The following is a 12,084-nucleotide window of genomic DNA, read 5'->3' on the forward strand; positions in this document are numbered from 1 at the left end:
ATGACACTATTTTCCTTTGGGAATGTTTCTTAAAAAACCCATTGCATTACACAATGATTTTTTTTTTTTTTTTGTCAATAGCATGTTAAGCTACTAGCAGTTTTACTGAAGGTTGAAGGATTGTGTAAAGTTACATGCTGTTAGTAAAGTTTATAAAAAATAGAAACATAGGCTTTTAAGAACAACATAGTGTACCTCTGGAGTATGAAATGTGCTTCATTAATAAGTTGTCTTTGATACTGAGAGGTTATCTTGTTAACAACTGGGTCATCTGCATGACTGGAAAATTATCAGAAAGTCTGAGCACTGATTTCTATGTCTGTTTTGTAGTCACATGCTAATGTGCCACTTGGTTCATATCACAGGAAGCAAAACTAAATTAGAATTAAATGTCATGCTCTATTAATGTCTATGTGCATTAGTAATATATTGCTCCTGGTAATTTGTAGGCAATTTAAAATGACTATGAAAATATGTTTTTTAAAAAGTTTAGTTTGTTTTTTTTTAATATATCTTACATTTCTAATACATGTATCAATGTAAATTACACCAGTTGCTAACTTTTTTGCAGACTTGTCCTCAGTTCTGTCTCTGACTACTTTGCTGCCATGTTTACAAGTGATGTTTGTGAAGCCAAGCAAGAAGAAATCAAAATGGAAGGCATAGACCCCAATGCACTGTGGGATCTTGTTCAGTTTGCATATACAGGTATTGTACTGCACACATTATACTTCCTATAGAGAAAGATGTTAATAGTTTTGTTTGCTACATGCCAATGAATTATATTTATTTTCTAAATATTTTTTCTTTATTATCTCAATCAATCGAAACACTTATTTACCATTTCTAGGACTGAATTCAGATTGTTATCTCTTATCTCCAAACTCTTAAATATTTCAGGCATGGTAAGTACAAGAGAACAGTCTAGAAAATTATATATTTTTCTTGGTTTCAAATACTTAAAAACCATGCCTCATATGCATGTGATTCAGATTACATGAGTTCATTGAAAGAGAGCTGTATTTTTTGAAGAATAGCCCTATATTACTGTCTTAGTCAAATTTCAGTTTAAATAATTACATAAATCTTTTAAAATTTTAAATAATAAAACATTTGAGCTGGACATTGTCACTTTCATTTCCCATTATAGGCTAGTAGTTTATTGTGTAATGTAAATTTATGAATGACTCATAACTCAGAATTAATAACTCAGAACTTCCTTCTGAAGAGTTATTACATTTTAATGCATAATAGATTTGGGTTTTATCCTTCTTAAACAAGCTGTTATGCACAATGTATCTGAAATGCATCAATATGAAAGGATACTAAAGTTACAAAATAAAGTAATTAAAAGAGAGGAAATGCCAATATCAAGATCTGTAGTATGAATTTGTCTCCCCTTGCCTATGAAACATATAAGTATAAAATATATGCTGTTTTCTATTTCTGTTTCCTAAAAGACATCCTCATATTGTTTAAATTAACAATATTTTATCATGATGTTTCTATTGAATATTTGATTTTATCTCAATTTTGAATGGATAGCCCATACCCTGCAGTTTTAATCCTCTCTAAATACACATGTATTAATTTCATCATAAGTTATTGTTTGCTTTGATAGATTTAATCAGAATATGTTCTCTTTATTTTAAGACAATAACTTTACCCTCTTAATAGGAAGTAGAAATGTAAATAAACATAATTTAAGTTAAAAATACTCTTTTTGAGGATCACATTTGGGAAATTTAGGTTCTAGGAATGTCAGACCATCTTCTCTTCCCTAGTGCTCTACATGTTCAAAGGGTAGTGCCTACTCCCTTCAGTTGTGGTTTTGCCATTTAGGAATGTACATCATCCAGAGGGTTTCAAGCTAGGGATCCATGAAGTGAAGAACATGTAAGTAGTTCTCATCAAGCATGAGAAGGATACAATCTGATTACTAGGTATGAGTGTAAAATGAAAGGCACAGGAATACTGGGGCAAAATCAAGAGTACCTTGGCGCAGAATAGCAAAAGACCTTACTGGTAACATTAAATCGTTCTGTAATAGGAAGGTAGGAGGAAGAGGAGGTAAAAGGAAGATGAGGGACAGCGTTGTTCCACTGGGAACAAAACTGTGGAAATACTGACATACGCATGGTTCTTTTGCCTCAGTTTTCATTAAAAGATCACATGCAAACACACAGCACAGTTAATATTGACAACAAAAGATAGCATGTAAGTGTAGATTAAGAAAAGAAAGAGATACAGAAGGAAACAAAAAATATTTAACCATTTTCAATATGAATGAAACGATATCAGAACTTTATTGGTTATCTCTGAGAACTTTGGAGACTGGATGAGGTAATGAAAAACTAGAAAAAGCAAGCTCCTTCCTCTTTCTGCAAAAGATTTTTGCAGCTGCTGTACTCTCCTTGATTTGTCTGTCATGTGATATATTCTGTTTATTATATGAGGTGGAAAACTTGGAGGTGTCTTCTTGTGGTTAGGTAATTAAGGACCAGCCTTCACAAATGGATGAAAAAAGAACTCCACAGGTAGTCTAATTCCAGTGTTTTCTAATTTGCCTCATATGAATTTGCATCTGTAATGTTCTTTCATTTAAACTGTCACACAAAGCCCAAGCTACCTTAAAAATGGCAACATTATGTGCCATTGTAATGTCACCTTGAAGAATTAGAAACTTAAGGTGGTAACAAAGGTCTCTAATTTCTGTCACTTGCAATGGTAATCCACCATTATCGTTTTAGTTCTAACCCATTTTGGACACTAAATAAAACTTTAAAAGTGTCTTCTTAAGTTTACAGTTGAAAAGGAAATTTCACAAATACTTGCTGACAAGAGAAGAGTGATGAGATTCAGGAAACATGACTCCATTTTGCATGCTAAAAGAGAACACATATCGGATGCCATAGACCATTCTGGTTTTAATTACTCTGTCTTGCATTTCTGTTCCATCAGGTTCTTTGTCCTGACTTGTTCTGATTTATCTTGATTTATTCTCAGCTTGTGTCCTTATCTCTTGAAATTCATGTTAGATTATTTCTTTCTCTATTCCTTTTCTCTGCATCAGATGTCTTATCAAACTCCTAAATTTCCTAGCTACAGTTATGATAGTAAATTAAACAGTGCTAGGGAACATTTGCAGGCATTGCAATTATCAATATTGATCCTGGCAGTTTTAGCCAAATCCAACTAGCAATCTCTCTAACAAACCTTGGGTATAGCCTGGATATGCAGGCTTGTCTTGAACATGGCCATGCTTGTACAGAGGGCAAGAGCATTCAACAGCGCTGTGGACAATTCAGTGATAACTCACAGGTGATCAGGGACTTCTTAGAAAATGGTCCCAAGCTTGTTCAGTTTACTGAAATTAAACACAGTCTTTGTTCCTTGGTTAATCATTCTGTTTTCTCATGTTCTTTGCCACATCAAAACCTGTCCCCTCAAACCTTTTTTTGCTCCTTGCCTCGCTGCATCTTCCCTTCCCTTCCCTTCCCTTCCTTTCCCTTCCCTTCCCTTCCTTTCCCTTCCCTTCCCTTCCCTTCCCTTCCCTTCCCTTCCCTTCCCTTCCCTTCCCTTCCCTTCCCTTCCCTTCCCTTCCCTTCCCTTCCCTTCCCTTCCCTTCCCTTCCCTTCCCTTCCCTTCCCTTCCCTTCCCTTCCCTTCCCTTCCCTTCCCTTCCCTTCCCTTCCCTTCCCTTCCCTTCCCTTCCCTTCCCTTCCCTTCCCTTCCCTTCCCTTCCCTTCCCTTCCCTTCCCTTCCCTTCCCTTCCCTTCCCTTCCCTTCCCTTCCCTTCCCTTCCCTTCCCTTTTCCATTTCCCTTTCCATTTCCCTTTCCATTTCAGTTTCCCTTTTCCGTTTCCGTTTCCCGTTTCCGTTTCCATTTCCGTTTCCATTTCCATTTCCATTTCCATTTCCATTTCCATTTCCATTTCCATTTCCATTTCCATTTCCATTTCCACCATCTCTCATGATTTATCTAGCTTCATATTTTCTTACCTCTTTTCTTGCCCTCTGACTCCTTATTTACCACCAGTCTAGTTCATGCCCCCTTTCCCTTTGAGTCAGTTCACTTTCTTCTTTGTGGTGCATGGATGTGGGCAAGCGGAACACTGAAAAGTAAAGGATATAGGCACTGTTCTGATACCCAGCAACGCAGCAGCCAGCAGGAATTCCTGTTCAGCCTTTTAATCTGTAATCTGGAGCATACATAGTCTAGACAGACTATCTGGAGAATTTGACTGCCAAAGTCCAATTACTGACTGCACAATATGTGAAAAGGTTTTCAGCAACTCATGTCTGAGCTCTTCATTCTTTTACCCCAGGAACAGCAAACCATTTTGACAAATGGGCAGTTATGCACTCTTCTTCCTTTTTCTTTTTCCTGTCATTACCTTTGTAGCTCAAGGAGATTAAAAAAATTAATTTCACATATGGTTCCTGCTGTTAGAGAGGTTTTTCCCTGGGGACAACTGAACATTTCAGGAAGATACAGTTGAACATGGGCTTGTTTGCACAAACTTAGAAGTTATTTGCAAATATTTTTAGATGTGATTTAAAAAAGGGAAACATTTCCACATTATATGAACTGTAGTTCAGTCAGGTTTCTATTTTTTAGAATCTAGTGAAATTACTTAATTTTTACTATGAATCATGCATATGAAATGGTAGTTCAAGAAGGGTAAAATATGCATATCTATGAAAAGTATTACTATAGAGAAAAGTATCCTGTACCAATACCAGACCCTTCAATTCCAGCAATAAAATAGAATCATAGAATAGAATAGAATCGTAGAATCATTTAGGTTGGAAAAGACCTTTAAGATCATCCAGTCCAACCATTAACCTAACATTACCAAGTCCACCACTAAACCAATTAAGGGTACAGTAGCAATTTCATGTTTCCTGGCTTGGTGGCTGCATTATTTGTGATGGAAGTAAAAACTAGGAATCATTAAGATTGGAAGGGACCCCTAAGACCATCATTCCAATCATCAACCCAACACCACCATGCCCACTAAACCATGTCCCAAAGTGCCACATCTACCCACTTTTTGAACACTTCCAGGGATAGTGACTCCACCACCTCTCTGGGCAGCCTCTTCCAATGCTTGACTACCCTTTCCGTGAAGAAATTTCTCCTAACATCCAATCTAAACCTCCCCTGATACAGCTTGAGGCCATTTCCTCTTGTCTTATAGCTTGTAACTTGGGAGAAGAGACCAACACCCACCTCGCTACAACCTCCTTTCAGGGAGTTGTAGAGAGCGATAAGGTCTCCCCTCAGCCTCCTCTTCTCTAAGCTAAACAACCCCAGTTCCCTCAGCCGCTCTTCAGAAGACCCGTGCTCCGATCAAATATAAAAAAAAAAATCAAATACTGTTGCAAAATATCAGAATTAAAGTTTAGTGAAGGGGAGGTTTTGTATATCAGAGACCTGAAGAAAGGTAGGTATATTTTTCTGAGAGTTGTTAACATCTGCTATATCCATCAGTACAAAAAAAGGGAATAATATTAGTTCGGACACTAGTTATATATTTCTTTGTGTATCTTCAATTTTTCCTTTTAAGTCCTGTTAATTAAAATAGTTCTTACCTGTGCTTCCAGAAACTTCCATATTCTTCTGAAAGAACATGATTTTCCAGACACAAATTCTAAGGTCACTGTTCAGTGCTATTTCCTCTAAATTGTTGAAATAGGTGAAAACTCCAGTTTGTTCAAAACAACAAAATTATATTGTCTACATTTTAAAAATCATTAATAAATATTCTTTCTTTTGTCCCTTTCTAAACACATTCTCTAACTGTGGGTAGATGAGCCTCTCTGTTGTGCCAGATCATAAATGCATTAGCTCAGAGACTTGCCAGTAATAATATCCAATAGTCAATATTTAGTAGCATGATATGAATAGTCATAATTTGGCTGGCATGTCCTCCTAGCTTCCAGCTTTATGGAATACAATTTCATCTACTTCGGTAGTCAGTGATCAAATGTGAATTTGTCTAATCCTTTTGAAAGCATGTATAGTTTTAGCCTCTACTGCATACTGTGGTATTCAGTTAAACTCAGTGAAATATATTATTTCCTTTGGTATTTCTGAATTTGCTGTCTGATAAATTTGTTTATTTTCTCATAGTTTCTACTTATGTGAGAAATAACAAACAATCATTCCTTCTCACCTCATTTGTGCAAATCATTACTTTATCTGTTGCTATTGTATACAATAAACCCTCATTTCGCCGATTACTTACTAATATCATTAACAGCTTAAAAACCATGAAACTATGCAACACAGAGAGTAATGTTCAACCATTCTGAAATCAACATTTATTACCACCATACATAACCTATTCTTAGACTTCCTTTAGCATAAGTGATCTTGTTTTGGGGCAGCATGGAAAGGTTGGTCACTGCTTGACTACCCCTTTGATATTTTTTGTTATTCTAAGCCTTCAGTGAGAAGAAAAAAAAAAAAAAAACAAAACCAAACTAAACCATCAGTAAGAAAGTTGAATTTTTATAATTTCAGTTCTGCAACTCAGTGCATTTTGAATCTGGTCAGACACACCCTAAATATTATTCGTGAGTTAAAAATTTTATGTTAGAACATATTTGGCATATTTTTATTCCAGTTATAAAAGAAGAGAAATATAAGGGTAAAAATATATTGTTGGTGTAAATATGATTTTGAAGCTTTTCTAAAGGTGGTAGGTTTTATTATTATGATCTCCTTTAAATATGTCATTTCTGACTACAGATGTAGTTTTCCTGGGAGTTTTAGAATATGGGATGTGAAAGCTGCTTCCCTTTTTCGGTAATGAAAAAAACCTACCAAAATATTGAAAACTAGTTCATGATTGTAGGCAGCATGACTAATTATAGTTAATGTCATAGATTTACCTATAAAAGACAATTTGATTAAAGCTGTAAAAATATGTACTATAAACTCTATGTTAGATAGGCTTTTGGAAAAAAAAACACTTTTGGAAGTGTTTTTTGTTTTATATATAAGTTTTATAACTGAATAACTGAATTTTGTAAATAATAAGGTAGTGGTTGCATATTGTTTTATCTGACATAAGCACAAAGTTTTCTAATTACTTAAGCTAAATTAGAATGTAATTACAAGTTGTATAATTCAAATTTTATATATATATATGATGTAGATTTATTAGCAAACACTGCAAATATGCTTCTTGTAGTTTGCATAGATTCACAAGGGCAAACCACAAAGGTTTTTCCACTGTTTTTTTGTGACGGATATATTTGACCAGTAAAAAATTTGCAACTTCAGTGCAAGGTATGGGTTTAATCTATCCATACATTGCTGCATTTGATTGGTTTATTAAAATAAACAAAGTATGTTTTGTCTGTGATAGAACTATAACTTAACAGGAAACAAAGCTTCCTCTTTTACACGTCTGTTGAATGTTTCATGTGAGCCAGCTGAGGAGCTCTGAAGCCAACACTATGTGCAATGGCTATGCAGAAAGTGTGTTTCATTTTTCAAGCAGCAAGGTGATTGACAGCAGAAAATCAAGGACTGAGAACGTAGTGCCCTGGGATACATGGATATGTATTCTTTGATCTTTTTAGAGTTCAAGATACGCAGTAATGCAGAAAAGTATTTACCTCATTTTCTTAAGTAATGCTTCTTTCTTGATGTTGAAACTTGAGTTTTCATTATTTTCAATTATTCTTAAATGTTTTAGATAGGACTGGAACCAGAGATTGAGCTTCTGGTATGTTGCTGCCATTAGTGACTCTGGGAGCCTTCCTTTGAAGTTACAACAGAGCTCTGAAGTTACTATAGATTTCCTCAGACTGCATCGGTCTATCTAATTAGTACGTGTTCCCAACAGTGATTAGAAGAATAGCCTGGTGCTTTCGTATTGTTAATGAAACTGAAAAAGCAAAAATCAGTTAACTAATAGAAAACAAAAAATCCTTGATTTATTTATGCACATCTGAAAAAAAAAAAAAAGAGCATGGATCATACATGGAAAAGGTTCAAGCCCTACTGCATAGTTTTTAATTAGGTATTATTTGGGGGATTCTTTAATTAAAGGACTGTCAAGTGTCTTCTCTGTCAGTATTATATCTAATAACACACACAGGGCAGACAACAGGGATGTAGCAAGAAAGAAACTGCCTTTAAGTACAAGGACCCGTGGGTTCCTTCAGAATAGAAGCTTTACTCATTAAACATCCCAGGGAGGTTTATTTTTTGGTTTTGGTTTGGGTTGGGTTGGTTTTTTTTTGGGGGGGGGGGTGTTATTGCTGAAACTCAGTTGTCTATACAAATAAACAGTGAGAATGATACTTAACATAGTTTTGGCCTGTGCCAATTTATAGTGTTCATACAGTCCAGGGATTATCGCAGGCACAGGATCGTTCTTCAGCATGCAGTTTGAATATAACTACCATGGTTTGGAGGATGATAATTTAGTGTATAACTGAGGCCATGTCATTCCAGTTAGCCTCAGTGCTAGAGGGAAGTCCCAGACAAGCTTGACTTAATAGATATAATGTAAGGCTGTATGTATATTATTAAAGGCACCTACTCAGATGAACATCCTTGGCCCTTCGGTGATGGTAGCTTTTTTACAGTGTGTCAAGGCTACTCCCCTCTAGGAGATACTCATCACATTGAGAACTGGAGTGATCCCTGATACTGTGTGCATTGTGAAGGTCTTTGGCTCTACCTCTGTGACATTGAGTAAGTTCAAGAGTTGTTTGTTCTGTGGTATCATGTTAGGACCCCTGTGAACATGGACCATGTCTATCTAGCACTTTTCACAGGTGACTATCTACCTGCTGCTGTCCCACTACATTTGCTCTGCCATGTACTTGATGGTTGACTTTGCACTTTCACAGAATAAGCCCTTGTGAATTTCCATTCACTTCAGATGGGAGATCACTTGTTCCAGGAACTCTGGGGTGAGTGATAAAAGGACAAGTTGAGGTAATTGAATTGACCTGGAAGACTTTGTTAGCCACTGTGTAATGGAGAGTACAGAAAAATGGTCATAAGTCACACCAGATGGTGGTAGACCTTTAATAAACTTAACTTCTGGGTATGGAAGATCTCCTGTGAGGTTCTCTTCCAGGAGCAGATACTTGTCATAAACCCCTTTTCAGGAGTCACTAAAGAGAGAGTTGCAATTATCCACAGAAGCCTTGTTTATCAGGATTGCTCCAATTTAGGAAGTGGGAAGGTGGTAGTGATCTGATGATCTGCAAAGCTGTCGTTCAGATTATCTGTCTGCAGATGTTCTGCATTGACTACACTTCCCAAATTAGACATACCTTTGCTCTGCTTAATTTACTAGTGCCGGAGCAATTGATAAGATTCACGTTTTCATATAGTGTTCCTCATTAAGTTGTTGTTGTCTTAGTGCAACATCAAGGATTATTCCTGGATTGAATTATCAGCTATACTGTCCATATGTACAATGCAAGAATCTTCCAAAGTTCCTCACTGTAACTGTAGAACTCGACTGTCATCCTCCTCCACCTGTGGATGTCAGCCTGCTTGGAATCAAATACCTTCCTACACTGAATATCCTTCTGATCCTGAAACGAACTGTGGGCTTTCATGTAATTCAGGTCTGTGGGAAAGATCTTCACAGACCCATTTAGTATAACTGCCTGCCTCCTTAATTTTTTTTTTTTTTTTTTTTTGAGCAATCCCTGCTCTGAGGATCTTGTGTCCAGCTGGAGCAGATATTTTCCATTCCTGTCACTAAAACACTTAAGTCCTTGCTCATTTCTGGAGTTATACAATAAAATGAGCTGTTACTGTTCCTCCTTTTACCCAGATTACTTCATTAAGGGACAAAATTTGCTATTATATATTAGGCTGTTTTCTCATTCTTTTGATGCAGCATATGATAATTGCTTGGAAAAGAACTCTGAACAGGGTATCCATAAATTTTGAGTATACAGAATGACGGAGACTGTTATGGGGAGACAGCTAGTGACTCTCTCCTTGGACTGTGGTGAAACCTGCTACTCCTGAGAAGTCAGTAAGAATAAATTCAGGCAGACTCGGGGAAGCGGTGAGTGTGGAGGGGGAGAACAGTTTGACTGAGTGCACTGCAAGGGGCATTTTTAAAGCCGTCCCTTGCTGTGTTCAAAGTTCTCCATCTCCAAGGAGGGAATACCCCAAGCACTGAACGTTAATACAGGATGTGCCTGAAAAGTGAGAGGGTTCCTTTGAGTGGAGTGCCATCCCCCTGTGTTATCATCTGGTGCACGCCATGCTGTTGTATAAACAACATCAGTGAAGTGATCAGACAGGCTGCTATAACATGGGCTACCTCTTTAATGTGCTTTTTTCTGGAGTTCCTGCAGCGGAGACGTGTACCGATATCCACTGCCTAGCTGTGTACCCACAGTTCCAAAAACAAAGAAAAAATTCAGGAAAATCACAATGGCAGTTTGTGAAAGAGGTCCTTACCTTTCATGTGTTTCTCTGCTCCTGTCCCTGCATTGTAAAATGTACCTTTGTTCCCTTTCTATTCTGTGCCCATCACACAGTGACTGTGCTGAAATGTAGTCGCAGAACCCGACGTGGCTGTAGTATTCGGTTCTCCCAGCAGTGGAATCCAGCCCAAAGCAAAGCAGATTTCATTAGGCTGTAAGGTGGACTCATAAGCAAAAATCTTTTGTTGGCAATTGATGCCTCCATCTCTGTAACCTTTTGTTCTTTAAGCATGGATTTGAACTACTCTGTGCTACCATAGCGCGAGCTGCCAAATCATCGCCTGAGAAGCTGAGAAGCTTATTCTGGCAGAGGTGAGTATTCCTGCTTCTGACCTAGCTTGAGATGTGGAGAATAAAATACTTCTCCTTCAAACCTGAAAGATGAGCTCCTTTGTCCTTGAGACATTTTTCCTTTTTTCTTTTTTTTTTTTCTTTTTTTTTTCCCCCAGAGGTCAGGGCTTGATTGTCTTCGGTGTAATATAAAGGCTGTATCTCACTGGGATATAGATAGATACTGAGAGTGTGTACTGTGTGGTTCTCATAGTAGCAAATGGACCTGTGTGAGGCAGGTCATCTGGAATAGTTCTGGAAGCCTGAGCAGTGCGCTGGAAGCTAAAGGTGGTACACTCCCCTTCATACCATCAACAGAAAGCCACCATTTGACTAAATTCTCCCTGAAATGTACCTAGTATTCAGTACAAGTCTTTCGGAATAAGACTTCCTCACCGTCCTCAGTATGAAGTTTGCTTTTGTTTACAAAAGTAAATTCCCGGAGTGGTTTTCAATGTGTGCTGCATAATGAGCAGGACCTACAGTCTGGAAGCAAACCCAAATATTGAAGTCCATTGACTAAAAAGAATTAAGGGAAACTAAGGCCTTATATCTGAAATAAGCTTTTGGGAATAATTCTTGTCATTTCCCACCCTATTTGGTGTATGAGTGCAAGATTTGTGTTGTTGGAAATTTAGTTAGTAAAATCCTGTTTATATCTGTGTATTTTGGACGTAACCTTTATCTTGGGATTTTTTCTATGTTTTAACCTGTGAGTTTGTATTCCTCTATTTATATATAAAACTAAGCTTAACATTTCCAAATATAACTGTATAATAGTTGAATTACTGGTGGTCTCATTATTAATATATCGATCATCTACACAAGTACAAACTAGTAATCTTTAGCAAATAATGCCAACAATGATATTCATATTTTAACAATTTTTCTATAGCCAACAGAAAAACATATCTTCAATTATGTTCAGTTAACACACTAACACGTCTTTCTTCACAGTTTATAAAAAGGTTTTATGAAGATTTGACTCACAGCTAAAATTATTTATTATTTTTACTCCTGTTATTTGTATGTATATCTTACAGGTGACTTAAGTTCAAATATCTAAGGTAAACTAAGGCACATGAATGGCAGTTGCTTTGTAAGGAGAAAGTAGCATCTTAATGTCTCTCTAAAAAGCTGATATTTGTAAGTCAGCAGACAATTTTTCTTTAAAAACTTGACATTTCAGTTATACAACAGAGGTAGGGTTTTTTGTTTGTTGGTTTCAGTTTTGGGGTTTTTTTTTCTTCCCAGACCAGGAGAT

General features: G+C 36.8%; 1 protein-coding gene across 2 annotated transcripts in view; it reads left to right on the top strand.

The window, feature by feature from the left end:
• The window catches only part of KLHL1 (kelch like family member 1), a 267,853-nt gene that overhangs the window by 92,037 nt on the left and 163,732 nt on the right, over window positions 1-12,084 (top strand). For both annotated transcript variants that reach the window (XM_075714660.1, XM_075714669.1), the window contains one exon: window positions 572-708. In XM_075714660.1, the coding sequence (XP_075570775.1) occupies window positions 572-708 (137 nt within the window). The remainder of the gene's footprint in view (window positions 1-571; window positions 709-12,084) is intronic.

Source organism: Pelecanus crispus, chromosome 1 (genome assembly GCF_030463565.1).
Source record: "Pelecanus crispus isolate bPelCri1 chromosome 1, bPelCri1.pri, whole genome shotgun sequence".
In the NCBI taxonomy this organism is placed as follows: domain Eukaryota; kingdom Metazoa; phylum Chordata; class Aves; order Pelecaniformes; family Pelecanidae; genus Pelecanus; species Pelecanus crispus.